Source organism: Schistocerca serialis, chromosome 4, assembly GCF_023864345.2.
Source record: "Schistocerca serialis cubense isolate TAMUIC-IGC-003099 chromosome 4, iqSchSeri2.2, whole genome shotgun sequence".
In the NCBI taxonomy this organism is placed as follows: Eukaryota; Metazoa; Arthropoda; class Insecta; order Orthoptera; family Acrididae; genus Schistocerca; species Schistocerca serialis.
Window position 1 is genome coordinate 251,668,761 of NC_064641.1, and position 19,068 is coordinate 251,687,828.

The 19,068-nt window shown below is 38.4% G+C and overlaps 1 protein-coding gene across 1 annotated transcript in view; it reads left to right on the plus strand.

Moving 5' to 3' along the window:
* The window catches only part of LOC126473843 (drebrin-like protein B), a 211,286-nt gene that overhangs the window by 154,235 nt on the left and 37,983 nt on the right, over positions 1 to 19,068 (plus strand). The window contains exon 9 of the mRNA XM_050101173.1: positions 1,831 to 1,924. Coding sequence (XP_049957130.1) covers positions 1,831 to 1,924 — 94 coding nt within the window. The remainder of the gene's footprint in view (positions 1 to 1,830; positions 1,925 to 19,068) is intronic.

Genomic DNA, 19,068 nt, shown 5'->3' on the forward strand with positions numbered 1-19,068 from the left:
CTTACTAATTCTTTTTTTTTTTTATTAGTTACTGATCTAACATTCCAAGCCCCAATGCTATTCTAGTTTCTGCCAGTAATGTACTTTTCCACTGGCTGTGTTATGAGTGCCTGGTGGAGGGTCTGCCACCTTAGCACTTCTGAGCTTACAAGAACTTCATTTGAGTTTAGTCCCCTAGGCTCCTATGCTCTCTCCACTATTGGGATAATCCCCTTACACCTTCAAGATAGGATTAGAGAATGAACATGAAAGATGCCCTCAGGCCTCATAAGCTAATACCATTGGGGTTGAAAAAAAACAAGAATTGGCAAATATGAAAGAAAACAAAAGAAATTTGACACAAGTAATTGGAAGCAATGTCAAACTTAGGTAAGGGGCCATGTGGTTGTCACTCTCATACTCTCAAGGCAGGTGCCCGCTAGGAGTACTACTCATTGTCTGGTCTTTCACCTGCTGATCAGTCTGGCACGGGTGACCCTACCAGGTGCATAGCTCCCTTAATGATAGCTCTGTGTGTCATCAAGACACAAAAATCACCTCACTTTCAAATAAAATGGTAGAATATTAACATAGAGCAAGAACAGTAATGGGCCCATGATAGAACCCTGCATAATAGCAATTGCTGTTTCTACCTGTAAAAGAAATGGAGTCTCGGCATTTGTTAATCAAAGGCCTAGGGTAACTTCTTGCATTCTGTTTCTAAAATAGTAACTAAACCAGGCACATGCTAACAAGTATCCGATAAAGACTGAATTTTTCCAATGGAATATTATGACTGACACAATCAGATTCCGTTAATAACTCACAAAAGATCACAATTGGTGATATTTTACTACATAAAAATTTTATTACTCACACAGTGAACGCATAAACAGCTTCCTCAGTAGAGCAGCCCATTTGAAATCAAAATGTGATTGACTAAGTGTCCCATTACAACAAAGGTAAGTGACAATCAAGGAGTAATCGATCACTACAGAAAAGATTGTTTACAGTTAGTTTGCAGAATTTCATCACCTCATCATTGCATTAGCTACGAATATCAACACAGTTGACCAGAATTGGTTGCCGTTCCAAAAAACATTGATGCTTTGCACAACATGAGTGAAGAGGCCTGACGTGTGATTTACTGTGAGAGAGATATTGTATCCAAGACTGCACCACGTTTCACTTTTCATGATTATTTAGCTGTCAAAAGATCTGTCCCTGGTGGAGTGCACACAGTTTGATCAAATTTCAAGTACGGACTTGTGTGAATTGACATAAAATTAAAAACTGAACAGAAGATAAAACTAGGACTTATTTGTATGAGCTGGAAACCAAGCAGCAGTTAGTTGCTCAGGTACTCTAAGATCAACTGAAACCAGCAAAGGTAATTTGTTCATGAAACACATTTAAAAAATGGCTGCTTGTTTCTTTGGTTTTACTGGTCATTTTATGGCTGCCTCTTTAAAGGTTTACACAACAGTTAATGCTGAACAGTATTCAATAGTTTTTTGGTCAAGTCATTAGTGAAATTAGGAAATACAGCTTTAAACATTGAATTAGTTTTCATTGTAACAATGTACACTGTTGAAAAACAACTTCTGGAATTGATTGAAAGACATACAAAAAAAAAGTAAATTTTACAGATTAACGTTTTGAAAAATGACAGAATGATATGTACCAAAAAAATGTTTTTCTTTCATTGATTTTGTAATAACTTAAAAGGTGGTCCCATGCAGATTTTGTAGATCATTCCCATGTCAGTGATCACTCACTATATATAGCTCATACATCATTGTTTGTTTGTTTGTTTATGTTCTGCCTGTATTGATGTGTATTTTTGTGCAGGTTCTAGCTCCACCAAGGCAGTTCGAGCAAGAGTCTCCTACAGAACTTCTTCCTCAGGAGGCAGGCACAAACCCCAACTTAGACAACTGGCAAGGTAGCTAAATTACACATTTTTGTTTTTAAGCATGGAATTTTTATGCTAAACAACGTAAAAGCCCTACATAGAAGTGAATATGCATATGAGTAATAAAAATACCTCTCATTACAAACTCACGCCTCATTAATATGCCATTACATTATCATTTCATTTAAATTTATTGTGTATTTATGACTCTGTGTATCAAGTGTAAATAAAATTTTCTGTTTTTGAATATAAATTCAGTTAAATCCAACTAGTCACTTTTAAGTATGTAACTTCTGCATACTGCATCTGAAGGTGAGTCGGAAAAGGTTGGAATCTAGTTTATAGAGATCAACAAATACATCAAAATTGACTGGTCAAAGTTATCTGTGTTTACATTCAATTAACACACAGCCACATGCTTTGAAATGGCCATGATGGGTAATCTTATTTTATCTATTTACTCACTGTGTTTGGATACATGCATGAGACTTTACGTAGCATGAAACACATCAGACAAGAAAAAAAGAAAAAGAGAAAAAGAAAACAAGATTTGATGCTATAACAAATTATGCCTAGAAATCACTCAGGCACACAAAGGGTACTCTAAATGTGGATGTGTAAGTGCTGTCACGCCTGCACAATTTTCTGAATAATGCTTTACGTTTAGCAGAAGATACTTAATGAAATATGGTTACAATTCTTAAATAATAATAACAATAATACCAGTGGGCTGAAAAGACTACAGTCCTCAATCGCCATTTTAGCCTGGTGGTTAAGGTGGCTGTTAGTAAGAAGCAAGAAGACCAATTAGAGTTGTAGTCTTAGCACAGGTTTGTTGCAGTCTCTTTAAATGTAAATATAGAATTGTTTAACTCATATAGAGAATAATAGCTGACGAGTACTGGCTTTTGGCTATGAAGTTTCCATTTCAGGCATTAATTATACATAAGTGATACACTCATAGCAGGCCTAGTTTTCATGACAACAGATTTCATACCAAGCAAAAGCTGAGGAAAAGGCAGTAAAAAGTGAATGGGACAGGATGGAAATGGTCTATCAAAACCAAGATTAAACAGGGTTCATGTGACTTTCAGAGGCAGTAAGATGACAATTAAGGGAGTAATGTCTTTATGGTTATTGTCTCCCTCCTTCCAGAGTCCATCTTGAGTGGCTTTCCTGCTCCACTTGCTATCTCCCTCTAACCACTTCCTCTTTTCCAGATCTGGCTCTAAGAGGGATGAAGGGGGGTGTACCACTGCCCAGGGCACCAGGTTTTTAGGGGAAGCAAATCTTAAATTTTAATATGGGTCCAAAAGGATGAATTAAACAAGACTTAAAAGGTTTGCGCAAATGAAGAAGTATGAAAATAAGCTGGAAATACATATCAGTGACACTCAGTAAAATCTAGCATGTTACTGGAAACTATCTACGGCATTGTGAAACAGATGACATAGGAAGTGCTGTTGTATCTTTGAAAATAGCATAGGTGTCTAGTGGCAATGTTGCCAACTCAGTTTCTGCCATGCACATGCACATCACTCGAAATGAACCTACATGAGCTTAAAAACACCTACAGGAGCAAAACACTTTAAAATCTATACTCTATATTATGTAAATACAAGTTTTTCAGTGTTTTTAACAAAAATCTCTAAATTTTCTTGACCCACTTCTTTAAATTTTTACACAATCCTTTAATAAACATTCAGATGAATGTAGGCAATATGCAGGGTTTTCATTTCAACTGAAGACACTGAAATATCTCGAAAACTACACATCGGATCAAAACAATTTGCAGTTCCAATTTGTTTGTCTTGGAGGGGACATCCAATGGTACCACACCCAACCCACAACCCCACCCTGTGCATAGGTAGTGGGGAAAACTTTGAAATCTTCAGTGGGAACTGCCATTTTTTATTGCAGATTATGGTTCTACAGCAAATCTACAAACATTTTGTCTGAAGCGTTTTCTTCATTTCGCCACAGATGGTGCTGTAATCGGAAGAATAGAAGTGGGTACACAATCAGTATTTACAACATGCTACTCAATGGCCCTTGAGTATCCAGTGATTTGTGGGACCCCACCTACATGCTGCGAGGGTAGGACAGACCAGTAATTCATAACATCTAATTAGGAACCCCATTTGCAACATTGTATTTCTCCTACATGTCTAACAGGGGACTACTCAGTGCATCATCGCAGCGACGTAGTGAACTGCGACATATCAAAACAGGCAGTACACTGTGACTGGAGCTCTCATATCGTGCAGACATAGAACAGATAGCAGCTCTAAACATTACAATACTTGCACAGTTTGTATTTGACCTATCGTTTGGGGAATAGACGTGCAAGTGGATGATGATTGTTAGAACAGAGAATGTAGGAGAAATGTTGAGGCTGCTGTTCCCTTGTATGCCAAGCATTTTCCAGAGAAAACTCACTCTCATTTGTTCTTTTACAAGGTTGTGAATGCCTCTATGTCTGATGGCAGCATATAGACTAGCAAAAGGAAATGAAGCAAAATCTTACAGAAGAAGCTAATGAAATAGCTGCACTAGCATCATGCACTACAACCCACAGATAAGTACCTGGCAATTACACCGCAATTCTGATATGTCTGTAGGTATTATTTTCACAATACTGCATCCTTATAAGTACCATCCATACTACATGTCACTGCATCAAGAACTTTATGGCACTGATTTCCATAACTGGGTGGTATTTTGTGAATGGGCACATCAACATACGCAGACAATCCCCATGCTCCTTGCCGAGGTACTATTTTCTGATGAGTCTACATTCACAAACCAGCACAACATGCATTACTAGAGTGTAGCCAATCCTCATTGGTTACAGCAAGTTGACCATCAACGTCCTTGGTCAGTTAATGTATGGTGTGACAGCATGGGCAACAAACTCATTGGTCCATACTTTATTGATGGCATGCTGACTGGATGCAAATATTGAATGTTTTTGGAACAGGAAGTGCTGTTGCTACTGCAGGACATCGCCTTGTCTGTTCGACAGTGTATGTGGTTTCAGCATGATGGTTGCCCTGCACATTTCGTAATTGAAGCATGGGAACTATTAGACATGTTTACACAGGTCGGTGGACTGGCAAAGGTGCCCCTATTAATTGGCCCCCTTTGTCACCTTGGGATGTTTAACACATGTACCAGCAAGTGCCTAAAGGCCGTGAAGACATGGTTGACTGCATCAGAAACACCTCTGCTGACATTCCCGCAGATAAGTTTCCATCCTATGTACGGTCATGTGAAAAGCGGATCGCTAAATGTAGTGAAGTTGATGGTGCTACATTTGAACGTTTACTCTAATTGGAAAAGTAGGGTAGCGTTTGCCTCAAGCCACAGTCACAGTGGCGCATCAAGTAATCTCCTGTTTGATATGTCAGAGGAATACAGCATTACAAATGGGGTTTCCAATTAGAAGTTATGAAATGCTGGTCTATCCTACCCTCACAGCATGGAGGTGGGGGTCTGATGTGCCATTGGGTATTCAAGGGCCATTGAGCAGCATGTTGTAAATTATGATTGTGTACTTATTTCTATTCCTCCAATTACAGCACCACCTGTGGCAAAATGAAGAGAATGCTTCGGACAAAACATTAGTACATTTTACCATAGAATCATAATCTGCAATGTAAAAAGGGGGGTTCCCATTAAAGATTTCACAGTCCCCACCCTCACCTCCCCTGCCACCTACGCACAGGGTGAGGTAGGGGTTTAAGTGTGGTATCATTGAATGCCCCCCTCTGAGACAAACAAATTGGAATTTTAACTTTTTCTGATCTGATGTTTAGTTTTTGAGATATTTCAGTGTCTTCAGTGAAAATGATCACCCTGCATTTTTTCAATTACAAGGTACTGGTTCTGTGTTACAACTGACTGCGAGTGGGAAAAAAATGCTGTGCTTTGAAAATGTGCATTTTCATTATCTTTATCACAGTCAGTTTTAACTACAATATCAGGCTACTTAAACCATTACACAAATTGTTTCTCCCGTGTATATTCTTTTTCGTGTAAATAATTTTAAACAAAAATTGTATACACAACTATGTGCTCCTTTGTTTTCTTCCTTGTAGTCATTTTTAAAAGAAAACATGAATATTATGTGTATGTCTTATCAATTTATGATTAGAATACTACTACAAAATCTGAATCATTCGAAGTTTTGTAATCCTACTCATTCTCAGATTAAAACTGTACGAAATACAGTCATTGAAGTTGCAGTCCTCATACAGAGTGGAATCTCATACCCTATATACCAACTATCCCAACCGATTAATCATCAATTTTAAGTGACTTTAATCTCCAATCAGGGCTACGTTGGTGATAACAGTGAAAGAGGTTCATGGTTGGGGGGAGGGAGGGGGGGGGGGACAAATGGCCACAGAGGTGTGGAAGAAGGGGATGGACAGTGAAACAGGGGAGGAGGAGGTGGAGAGAGAGAGAGAGAGAGAGAGGGTGGAAAAGAAGAGAGGGACAGAGAAAGAGGGAGGGGGAGGAGTGCATGAACAAAGAGGGAGGGGGGGGGGGGGGGGAGATTAGGACTTATATCCAATTCCCATACGTATTTAGCAATTGTGAAGCATTGCCAGGTTCACTAGTAAACAAATAAAGATAAATGTCAGCTTATTATGGCCTAACAGTTCGTTATATATCAATAGCAGTATTGTTGAGAAATACAGTATGTAATAAACAATGAATAAGTAAAATATGCACTGCCCATTGCACGCCATAGTCTTTTGAACCTCAGACATTCTGACTAAGAGTCATTTAGTAGTTATGGTAAGATGTATGGCACTCTTCCCCCAATAGTCCCTCTTCTGTGGATGTGACATAAATATCATTTACATTGTTCTTCTTCATGCCACACTGCTCTAAGTTTTCTGTAGTTACCTGTTCTTTCAAAGCTAGTTGTTTGGAGCTGTAAATTGTGTTGGAAGGCATGCTTTCGTGATATTTGATCCTTTCCATTTTTCCATTTATGTATAATGGTCGCACTAAATAAGCCTGGCAATTTCTACATTTTTTTTTTTTTTTTTTTTTTTTTTTTTCAACAAATGAAGGCTTTATATGTAAGTAACTCACTGCCTTGTGACCTTCCACATTGTACAGCAGAAGGGATGACAATACCACCGACAATGTGGTACCGAGCTGTGCTGGTTACTTTAGGTCTCGCTGTTTACATACGGCTCTGCTCAGGGAACAAAAGAAAGTTATTGGCCCTGTGTACATTCCACTCTGCTCAGTGACTGAAAGTAAGTTAGTGTTGGAAAACATTTGGTGATCAGATTTTAGTTGAATATTACGCGAGTGACGTAATTTTTGATGGCATAATTAATTTCGACGTCATAACTCAAAATGTATTACACTGAAAACATTTCACTTTGGTTTCACTTATTGGTACCCCATCCTTGTTCTGGTCTTAAAGACGTATTCATGTCAAAAAGAGATGAGTAAGTGTGATATGTGAAAATAAGACAGCCTGCATGAATTACAACGTCTACTACACAGAGTGGCAAAGTCCCTGGAACCAGCTCTGCTCTGTTCTGTTCTTAAGTTAAAGAAGGAATATATGGGAGTAAAAGCTAGGGATTTCTTTGTTGTTGAATATACACGAAGTAAGTAAAATATTTTGTCAGTAAAACTCTGAAATCATATTCAAGAATGATTAACTGAGTGTAATTGCTAGGAATTACTAACGTCCTTTGCATAAATTTACAAGCACGATATTCCACTCTACTTAATCAGTCATTTACCATCAGCTATACTATTTGAAATGTTGGCAGCCCTGCACCAGGCGAGACGTCTGAGTTTTTGCACTCTCATAGAGATAAGTTACAGTTAATTTAGTAAGTTTACTCTTTAAATATATGTATAAGTGCTTTCTTTTAAGCTTGCTATTAAAGGTATCACTTTGCTGCACATATTAGCCCGGAAAATGTGAAAAGATCATGAGATTGTGTTGTTTAGGTACAATTGTGTTACAGAATTCCACTTAATTGTTCTGTGTTTCTCTCAAACAATTTAATTTGAGTGTGTCCATTCATTGTAAAGTTCATATTTCCAGAAAGTAGCATAAATCTTAATTTAACAAGGAAAACAAACTCTGTTTTTGACAATATGATGTAATTGTATGGATAAAAAAAATCTACTCACCAAGTGATGGCAGAACACACACTTAAAAGGAGGCTACAATTAACCAGTTGAAGGGGAAGGAAGAGGGGTAAAGGAAAAGGACTGGAGCATTCTAGGAAGACGGTTAGATTTCAGAAAAGTCACCCAGAACTACGGATCAGGGGAGACTTACTGGTAATCTTTCGTAATTACAACCTTCTTTTATGTGTGTGTTCTGCCACTGCTTGGTGAGTAAATTTTCTATCTATCCAATTACGTTAAAAATCTCAATTTGTTTGATTTAGAATCTTTCGCACTTGTCGATTGTTTGCATACAACAGAATTATATCCTGTTGTTATTAAGATAATTCAACGGCTACTGCATTTGAGTGAGTGCCAAGTTCTTGTTGTAAGTGAAAATAAATAACTTTTTACGTTATATCATACAACGGAAGCAAAACCTGTAGGCCTAATTTTTGCTGCTCATAAGTAACGAAAATTCGTATGATGTAAAGTGTATTAAGTGATTTATTTCTATTTTTAAGTGTGCAGTCTGTGTTTCGATGTGTGATAGGGTGACTGTAGTGGGGAACTGAATGGGGAACTCAATGAGGCTCTCCCGTGGCACTGTAGTCTCTGCAAAAGAGACAAGAGAATCTCTGAGCAGGAGGCAAAGATTTGTGCCCTTCAGATTGAATTAAACCATGTGAAATTTGAACTACAGTGGTTGAGGTAGAGGAAAAGATCTTGGGAACAGGGTAAAGGTAACAAGCAATGGGCGAAAGGGGAACAGCTCTTCAACTTAATCTACATTTGAGGTAACAGTATCCAACAAATTTGACTTGTTACCTGAAGTAGGGGAGCAAGAGCCTCTTCCAACTGTAGTTCACAGTAGGGTGCAATAGACTTCTAGCAAAGAAATTCAATGTAGGTCGGTACCGAAAGAGAATTGGGAAAAAAAGTCTTGCTGCTAGGTAGTAGTCATGGGAGGGATGTAGGCCAGATGGTACAGGACAAATCAGGGATAGGGTACCAAGTCACAAGTATGATGAAGCCAAGTGCTGGTAGCCACATGACAGAGGACATGGGTAATTTGTGCAGAGATTTTGGCAATGAGTATCAGTTTCTTATAGTTCATGGCTGAGCTTCTTGAAGATAATATACAGGGGTCACCATCACACATAGCAAGACCTCTGTGGTTGCTGTTGTCAGAGGGCACCTTTTTAAAATTAGAATTGGGATTCAGGCACCCTGTTTTGGAAGAATTGAAAATAACAGAAGAGCTCCACAAAATGCTTAATAATGCACTGAAAAGTAAGGTTAGCATATTTCATCAAAGTATTAGAGGACTGAGTAGTAAGGTAGAAGAGCTCCTTGTTGGTTTGGAAAATTTAGAGAGCTGTGAAAAGATAGACATTCTCCCTGTCTGAACACTTCATAACCACAGGTTTAGAAAAGTTACATGTGAAAGATAACACTATTGTAGCTTACTCATGGAGAAATAACGTAGGGAAAGGAGGAGTTGTTACATACATTAAGACAGAGGAAAGTTCAAAAACATTGAGACAAGTAGATTTTGTAGTGATCAGCACATAGAAGTGAGTGCTTGTGAATTAATCCTGAAAAATAGTTTGCTTTTAATTGTAACTCTATAGAGATCCCTACTGGGAAATTTTGAGCTGTTTATGAGGAATCTGGATTCCTTACTGTGCTATCTATGAGGCAGCAACAAACAGTTAATAGTCTATGGTGACTTCAGTGTAGATTCTGATAGGAAAAATGACATGGAAAGCTAATTTGGATCCTAAAATTTGGTCTCAGTAATAAATACGGTAGAATCCTAATTCATAATGTTTTATTTTATGAAGTTCAACATAGGTAAATAACTGTTTACCTAGTAACAAATAGTATCTCTGATTATGATGCACAGTTAGTTAGGATAAATAGCTTAGTGCCTTACAGTATTGATACTCCTCACTGGAAATCAGTTAGAATAATTAATGACTCTAGGACAAATGTTTTTAAGAATAGTTTACACTTGTTGACATGGAATGTACATCTACATCTACATCTACATGGATACTCTGAAATCACACTTAAGTGCCTGGCAGAGGGTTCATCAAACCACCTTCACAATAATTCTTTATTATTTCAATCTCTAACAGGGTGTGGGAAAAAGAAATACCTATATCTTTCCGTGTGAGCTCTGATGATCATTTCTCCCTAGGTAGGTCGGCATCAACAAAATATTTTCGCATTTGTAGGAGAAAGTTGGTGATGGAAATTTCGTGAGAAGATTCTGCCACAAAGAAAAAGCCTTTGTTTTAATGATGTCCATCCCAAATCCTGTGTCATGTCAGTGACACTCTCTCCCATATTTCGCAGTAATACAAAATGTACTGCTCTTCTTTGAACTTTCTCGATTTACTCAATTAATTGTATCTGCTAAGGATCCCAGACCACACAGCAGTACTCCAAAAGAGGACAAAGAAGTGTAGTGTAGCAGTCTCTTTAGTAGATCTGTTACATTTTTTTCTGTGTTCTTTCCAATTTAAATTGTTTGTAATTGTAATTCATAGGTATTTATTTGACTTTACGGCCTTTAGATTTGCCTGATTTATAAGTTTAATGGATTCCGTTTAGCACTCATGTAGATTACCTCACATTTTTCATTATTTTGGGCCAATTGCCAATTGTAGCATCATTCAAATATCTTATCTAAATCTTTTGCAATTTGTTTTTATCTTCTGACGAGTTTACTAGATGATGAACAACAGCGTCATCTGCAAAGAACCTAAGATGGCTGTTCAGATTGTCTCTTAAATCATTTATATAGGTAAGGAACAGCAGAAAGCCTATAACACTACCTTGGGGAAAGCCAGAAATCACTTCTGTTTTATTCAATGACTTTCCATCAGTTACTACGAACTGTGACCCCTATGGCAGGAAATTACGAATCCAGTACATAACTGAGATGAGATTCCACAAGCATGCAGTTTCACGATAGACCACTTGTGTGGTACAGTGTCAGAAGCCTTTTGGAAATCTAGAAATATGGAATCAATTTAAAGTCCCTTGTCAGCAGCACTTAACACTCCGTGTGTGTAAAGAGCTAGTTATGTTTCACAAGAATGATGTTTTCTATGTCCACGTTGACTCCGTGTCAATAATCCATTCTCTTGGAGATAATTCGTCATGTTTGAACACAGTGTATGTTCAAAAATCCTGCTGCATATCCATGTTAATGATGTGGGCCTGTAATTTAGTGGATTACTCCTACTACCTTTCTTGAATATTGATGTGAACTGTGCAACTTTCCAGTCTTTGGATATGGATCTTTCATCAAGCGAACGGTTGTATATGATTGTTAAGTATGGAGCTAATGTGTCGGCATACTCTGAAACGAACCTAATTAGTATACAGTCTGGACCAGAAGACTTGCTTTTAATAAGTGATTTAAGTTGCTTCACTACTCTGAGGACATCTACTTCTAAGTTACTCATGTTGGCAGTTGTTCTTGATTCGAATTGTGGAATGTTTACTTTGTTTTCTTTGGTGAAGGAATTTCGAAAGGTTGTGTTTAGTAACTGTGCTTTTGCTGCACTGTCATTGATAGTATTTTCATTTCTATCGTGCAGAGAAGGAATTGACTATGTCTTGCCACTAGCATACTTTACATACAACCATAATCTCTTTGTATTTTCTGCCAGGTTTTGGGGCAAAGTTTCAGTGTGGAAAGTATTATAAGCATCTCACATTGATGTCCGTGCTAAATTTCAAGCTTCTGTAAAAGATTGCCAATCTTGGAGATTTTGTGTTCTGGTATAAATCTCTCAATTGCTGTTGATACTATTTCTTTGAATTCAGTCCACATTTGGTCTACTCTTATATTGTTAATTTTGAACGAGTGGAGATTGTCTCTCAGGAAGGTGTCAAGTGAATTTTTATCTGCTTTTTTTTTTAATAGGTATATTTTTTTGTTTATTTTTGGAGGATTTTGGGTTACTCTATTCAATCTCGCCACAACCACCCTGTGTTCACTAATCCCTGTATCTGTTTTGATTGCTTGTTATTATCTCAGAATTATTTTGGTGCTATGAGGTCAAGTGTGTTTTACAACTGTTTACTATTCAAGAAGGCTCATGCACTAACTTCTCAAAATAATTTTCAGAGAATGCATTTAGCACAGTTTCAGATGATTTTTTATGTGTACTTCTGGGTTGAAATACGTATTTTCACCAACATATCGAGGGTAAATTAAAGTCACCACCACCTATAATTGCATGAATCAGGCACGTATTTCAAATTAAACTCAAGTTTTCTTTGGACCTTTCAGCAATTGTATCATCTGAGTTGAGAGGTCGGTGAAAGGCTCTAATTATTACTTTATTCCAGTTGCCAAGAATGACCTCTGTCCATACTAGCTCACAGGAACTGCGTGTTTCAATTTCGCTACAAGATAAATTACTTCTAATAGAGAAAAACATGCCACCACCAACTGTGTTCAGCCTATCCTTTCGGAACAGCATTAAGTTCTTTGCAAAAATGTCAGCTGAACATATCATCAGCTTTAGCCAGCTTTCAGTGCCTATAGCAATTTGAGCATCAGTGCTTTCTATTAGCTCTTGGAGCTCAGATACTTTCCCAACACAGCTACAACAATTTACAACTGTTATACCAATGGTTCCTGTATCTATGTTCTTCCTTTGTTTGACCTCCACCCTTTGAGACTGAAGCCCTTTTTATAAAACCCCGAGCCCGTCTAATGTAAAAATCCACTCAGTCCAAGTCACACAGCCCCTGCTACCTGTGTAGCTACCTCCTGCATGTACTGGACTCCTGACCTATTCAGCAGAATGCAAAATCCAGCAACCATTCGCACAAGTCGAGGAATCTGCAGCCTATACTGTCGCAGAACTGTCTGAGCCTCTGATTCAGATCTTCCACTCAGCTTTGTACCAAAGGTCCGCAAATGGTTCTGTTGACCGTGCTGCAAATGGTGCGCTCTGCTTTCTCGCAAGCAAGACCAGCAGCCTTTACAACTTCTGTTAGTCGCTCAAAACCAGAGACAATCTCTTCCAATCCAAAGCGACACACATCATTGGTATCGTTGTGAGCCACTACCTACAGTTGGCTGTACCCTGTGATCCTCATGGCATCCGGAAGGAACCTTTTTATGTCTGGAATGACTCCACCTGGTATGCTCATGGAGTGCGCACTGGCTTTCGTCCCCTCCTTGGCAGCCATGTCCCTAACGGGCCCCGTAATGCATCTGACATTTGAACTACCAATAACCCCACCCTCTGTAATCAGGGTGTATACGACCCGGGAGATCTGGGAAAGACCCGGGAATTTTTTCATCCAGGAGAAAACCAGGGAAAAACCCGGGAATTTTTTGGAATTCCGGGAATTTTTCATTGTCTTAGTTTTCAGTTAATTTTTTGTAATTTTGACTGGTAAGCACCAATACTCTAACAATGTCTATTTCTGTATCCCACTACTGCAGAATAATACTGCAGCAACAAAACATAAACAAGAGAATAAAACTTAAATTGCAAAGGAAGTGTGCCACATAAATACACACCGAGCTCATACAAGCATCTGCCAACAGCAGAGTGTGTGAAAGGCTTTAGGAACACTATGCAGTGCTCCTTAGCAACAAATTACCTCCGCTGAGCGTGACATCACAACTTTTGCATTAGATTCATTTAAGCAGTTACAAGCGGTCTCATGCGCATGCACAGTTGTCGCGTATGAGTAGTACCTTCTCCCACTTCTGGCTTCAGAAATGTCGCTGTTGGCTGTGTAAGCAGCAAACCGGGGTATCTGAACCGGTCAGCAATTTCTGGGAGGGGTGGGGCCAAATTTATATCCTCGAGGGGAAGAAACCCTTGTTTCACAAAACGCCTAGCATCTATTGCACATTGGTTTATCGATGATTTCGAAACAAATCTCTATTGGTTTTTGAACACATCCCAAGTTGATATCTGAATGAATTATAAGTTGATATTTGAATAGGTGTTTAACATTTTAATGTTCGGATATTAAGTTGCCGTCTCTTCATCTAAGAATAGATGATGAATGCAGCTAGCTGCTAACTCTGTGTAATGTCTTGTCTGTATAGTCGTGTATCTGTTGCCTTTAAGATCCCTTCATCTTCACACATAAATCTATACGGTAAAGTAAGGGCCTCCCATTTCTTGGCTGATCCGTGATAAGACAGGCGAAAAGTTAGACTAATGGAGGATTATTAGTATTATCTCTATTTTCATTCACTCTCTCTCTTTCTCTCCTTTATCTATGTACAGTTTTTAATATAATTTTTCATTACGTGAAATCAGCCAAATAGAATCTTTGGTGGAGTCCTTCTTCTTGGTAATCAGCGGCTGGCTTGCTGTAAGAGATCTTTTAAATTTATTATTACTGTTAAACACTGCAGTCAGTTGGGAGAATCAATCGTGTGGACAATTTGTTCCTTTTACGAAAGATTGCGAATTCCAGATGTGTATGAAGCCTTTTTGGACGATTTAACACAGACTCAGTGATTGCAGGCTCTCTTCGACACAGCTGAAACTTCCCCACTAATTACAGGGCCAACGTGATCATCAAATGATTCAGAAAAAACTCATTCGTTCATTCACTCCAGAACAAAAGGTCACAAACCTTATTTATGGAGGAAATCGTGTATTAAATCCATCTCCATTACATGTCCAGATCTCCGGTGATTCCACGCCTTAATTATTTTCATTTTACAGTCTCTTTCTCTTCAAACAAACCACTAGCGGCACAAATGTTAATTGGCTCGCTTTAGCGAGAAGAAAAGCAGAATATGTATCCCTGAGAAACACGTCAATCCCTCAACAGATACTCCAGAAGCTGTCCTAGTTACCACTCTAACAACCATGGAGAATGCATATATGCATCTCTGTTATTTCAAAGAATAAACGCACTAGAAAATACTTTGGCATCGTCGAGCTGTCGCCACATATATTATGAGAAAATCAGATCAGATAACTTTTCCAAAATGAATGAATGTGGATGGTTTGATTGAAAATGATTAATTGGTGCTTGGTAGAGGGATTTTCTGTGGGGACATTACAGGTGCATAGTGTACGTGATGTCCCTGCCAGGGGAATCCATCTAAAAATAAACTTTCCTGCAGACAAAAGGGGACGGGCTATATGAGCTGAGCGGAATAAAGCCCGAACAGGAGAATGCCAACTGCTGTTTGTTTATGTGATTGATTGGGTATGCAAATGATCAGCATTGTTATAATTACTAGCGAATTCTATAGATTCAGACTACCAGAGTGGAAATAAATGACTAACAGGAATAACAGGTAAGAAATATTACATATTATCTTCTCGGTGTATGCAAGAAAATGAAATTTTGGCAGAAAATTTTTGGCCAGATCACTACCTAGAAAGGACAAGTTGTACAGTCCCCGGCTAGCAGCCACTTAAGTTCTATTCTGGGAGTAGTGTGGAAAACGCATTGTATGAACACATGATAATGCACAACCACAGAATAATCGCTGGATAACTAAATCGGTGATTCTGTCAGGGTTAGTAGAGTTAACCAGAGAATGAGTTTTGTCAGTGGTAGGAATAGCAACAGAATTAGTGATGAGAAGATTGTTTGTTAGAACGAAGAAGGAGAAGAAACGGGGACATCACACAAATTATGGAAGAGTATGACTATTCCAAATTTATACAAAAATTTCGTACTACTGCCTTTCGATCTCGTGCTTGAGAAACTGGAGCATATGAATGAAACTTGAAACTATTTCCTAACATAAACCTTTTTGTTATTAGTAGGCTAAATAGGCATTTCATATTGGTACTTCATGAATGATATTTTGTTGTATTATAAAAATGAGAATTGTTACCAAAACAGTCTCACTTATTTGGTGTGTGTGGTGTCACCGCCAGACACCACACTTGCTAGGTGGTAGCTTTAAATCGGCCGCAGTCCATTAGTACATGTCGGACCCGCGTGTCGCCACTGTGTGATTGCAGACCGAGCGCCACCACAAGGCAGGTCTCGAGATACGGACGAGGACTCGCCCCAGTTGTACAGACGACATTGCTAGTGACTATACTGACGAAGCCTTTCTCTCATTTGCCGAGAGACAGTTAGAATAGCCTTCAGCTAAGTCAATGGCTACAACCTAGCAAGGCGCCATTAACCATTTTAAGATAGAGTCTCACTTGTATCATCAAGGAATGCTGTATACAAATGATGGATTAAAAGTTAAGTATTATAGCAGCTACGTACTTTTCTTGCTACCATTCATTACGTATCCTGTTTCAGACCTCTCTCTAGCCTACGTGAGATTAACGTGTGCCTTTCGGCTACTTCAGTGTGGCGTAGCTGTCTTGTTACGCCACAACAGTGTGTGTTACAATTGCTGCAATATTAGAAAGGCCTATTTTCTTTTATATATTAGACACTGACAAAATAGACGTAATCAGATCAAGAAACCACACCAGTCTTGGGTACTATTTGTATTAACTGCTTTTTCAGTATTAGACAACGATATTTCGATTTTTCATGTAGCAAAACGTTTGACGAATTTTGATGGTGTAATAGATTCTGTCACAGAAAGGAAACCACACCATGTAAAGCTGTAGCAAGATTTAGACAGGAAAATATTCTGGGAGCTAAGGACTGAATGCTTTTCTCTTGTCTATTCTGTTTTTATGTATCCTATATTTAATTTTATGTCACACAGATCAGCAAGTTATTAGCTAATAGGCAATAGAGAGTCCAGATTTTCTGAAGAGTTCTTGTTCTGATTACAAATAATCCCATCCAGTATTAATGGTGAGGGGTTTACAGTGACGCACGGTAGAAGAATGCTGTGTGAAGAGGCATGGCACTGCACTTTGGCACACTTAAGACCAAATAAAACTTCTTACATTTCCTTGAAGTTATATGTTTTATGCATCAGACTCTTCAGAAAGATGTGTGCTACAAAATGAACATACTTGTCAAAAGTCTTTTTTTTTAAAAAAAAGAAGACGTCCTATCTAAAACGCTTTAGCAAGGCAAGCGGAGGGGGGGACACCACCATCTAGTATTGCCCCGGTTCAAAATATCGTAGATCCGGGCCTGTTGCACAGAGCAGTCTGAGTTATAGTTGGAAAGGGGGGGGGGGGGGGGGGGATAGTCTCCACGTGATCCGTGTTTACATTTAGTGATACTGCTTTTTCCTCTTCGTTTACTGCTCTCACATCAAACTGGGAGCTATCAAGTGAATACACATACATTCACATAATTACAGAGTGCTAAAATATGTTATTAGTTTCAGATTTCATTTTATTTCCACCTTTCTGACAGTCAAGCATTAATCACCTTGCAGAACAATGAAGTTATTTTTGTCGTGTTGCTAAAGAAATTCGACTTTTATTTATCTTTTCTGCTGAGGCAGCCAATTTATTTGAAACAAAGTGTTTAATTCCACACTATTGGCTAGTTTCAACTGTTCGCTGCATTTCAGGTGCACGTTTTCATCTTCTAGCATGTGCGGCATTTTGCCATAATAAAGTACCAAACATGAGATAATACAGTACTCTTACCTGGTACTCCAAGAAAATTTACGTCACAAAAACTACACTGAAAAGCTTAATATCAGGACAAAGCCTACTTCCTTGGGAATCTGGATATACGAATGTGCACTTTAAGGCGAATTATTCATTTCAGTATGGTTCATGAAATTGTGATGCTCTTCCTCTTAGTCCAGTGGTGGCCAACTTCTTCATGGAGCAATTCAAAGCATAGGCAATGGACTTGGCGACTTGGAAACCTAAGGTGTGGTACAGGTAGGTCGATGATACTTTCGTTGTGTGGAGCCATGGTGAATAACAGCTCGGCGACTTCCTAAGACACTTGAACAGCCTCCATGCCAACATAAAATTTACCATGGAAGTAGAAAAGGACAATAAACTGCCATTTCTAGATGTGATGGTGAAGTGAAGTGAAGTGAAGTGCGACACAGAACAACCAACCACTGAATGGAAACGCTATAAATAAGCCACAGGTAGCAAATGCATTTAATAATCATTTCTTGAATATAGTAGACAGCACAGGTATAAACAGATCAAGAGCAAAATCACTGCAATATGTTGAAAATGTAACTTTCATGAAATAGAATCGTATGAATGTATCACCTACTTCTCCTCTGCAATTAAGAAAATTATACATTCTTTCAAAACTAAAAGCTCATCTCGTTTTGATGGTGTTTTCAATACGGTACTAAAAATTTGTTTCCATGTAATAGGTCCAGTCTTATATGAAACATGTAATGCATCACTGACTCGAGGCATTTTTCAGGAGAGACTGAAATATGCCATTGTTAAACCCCTCTTTAAGAAAGGTGATAAGGGAGATGTCAATAATTATCAACGTGTTTCACTGGTGACATCATTCCCCAAAATTTTTGAGAAGGTGATGTATTCTAGAATACTTAGTAGTAGCTGAACTTGGCAACAGTAGTGTCTTTAGCAAATCACAGTTTAGATTTTAGAAGGGTTGCTCTACTGAGAATCCATTTACATGCTCACTAACTAGATATTAAAATCATTAAATAATAAAATAGCACCAGTTTGTATTTTTCTGCGACCTCTCTAAGGCATTTGACTTTGTGAATCACGGAATTCTCCTAAATATATTTTACGGAATTGATGGCATAGCCAACCAATGAATAATGTTGCAATTACCCAAAAGAATACAGAAAGTTGTACTTAGTAATTCAAGCAATATAGTCCAGGGACACAGTTATGACTGGGGAGAAATCACATATGGGGTTCTCCAAGGTTCAATCTTAGGTCCACTACTGTTCGTCATATACTACTGGCCATTAAAATTGCTACACTAAGAAGAAATGCAGATGATAAACGGGTATTCATTGGACAAATATATTTTACTAGAACTGACATGTGATTACATTTTCACGCAATTTGGACGCATAGATCCTGAGAAATCAGTACCCAGAACAACCACCTGTGGGCGTAATAATGGCCTTGATACGCCTG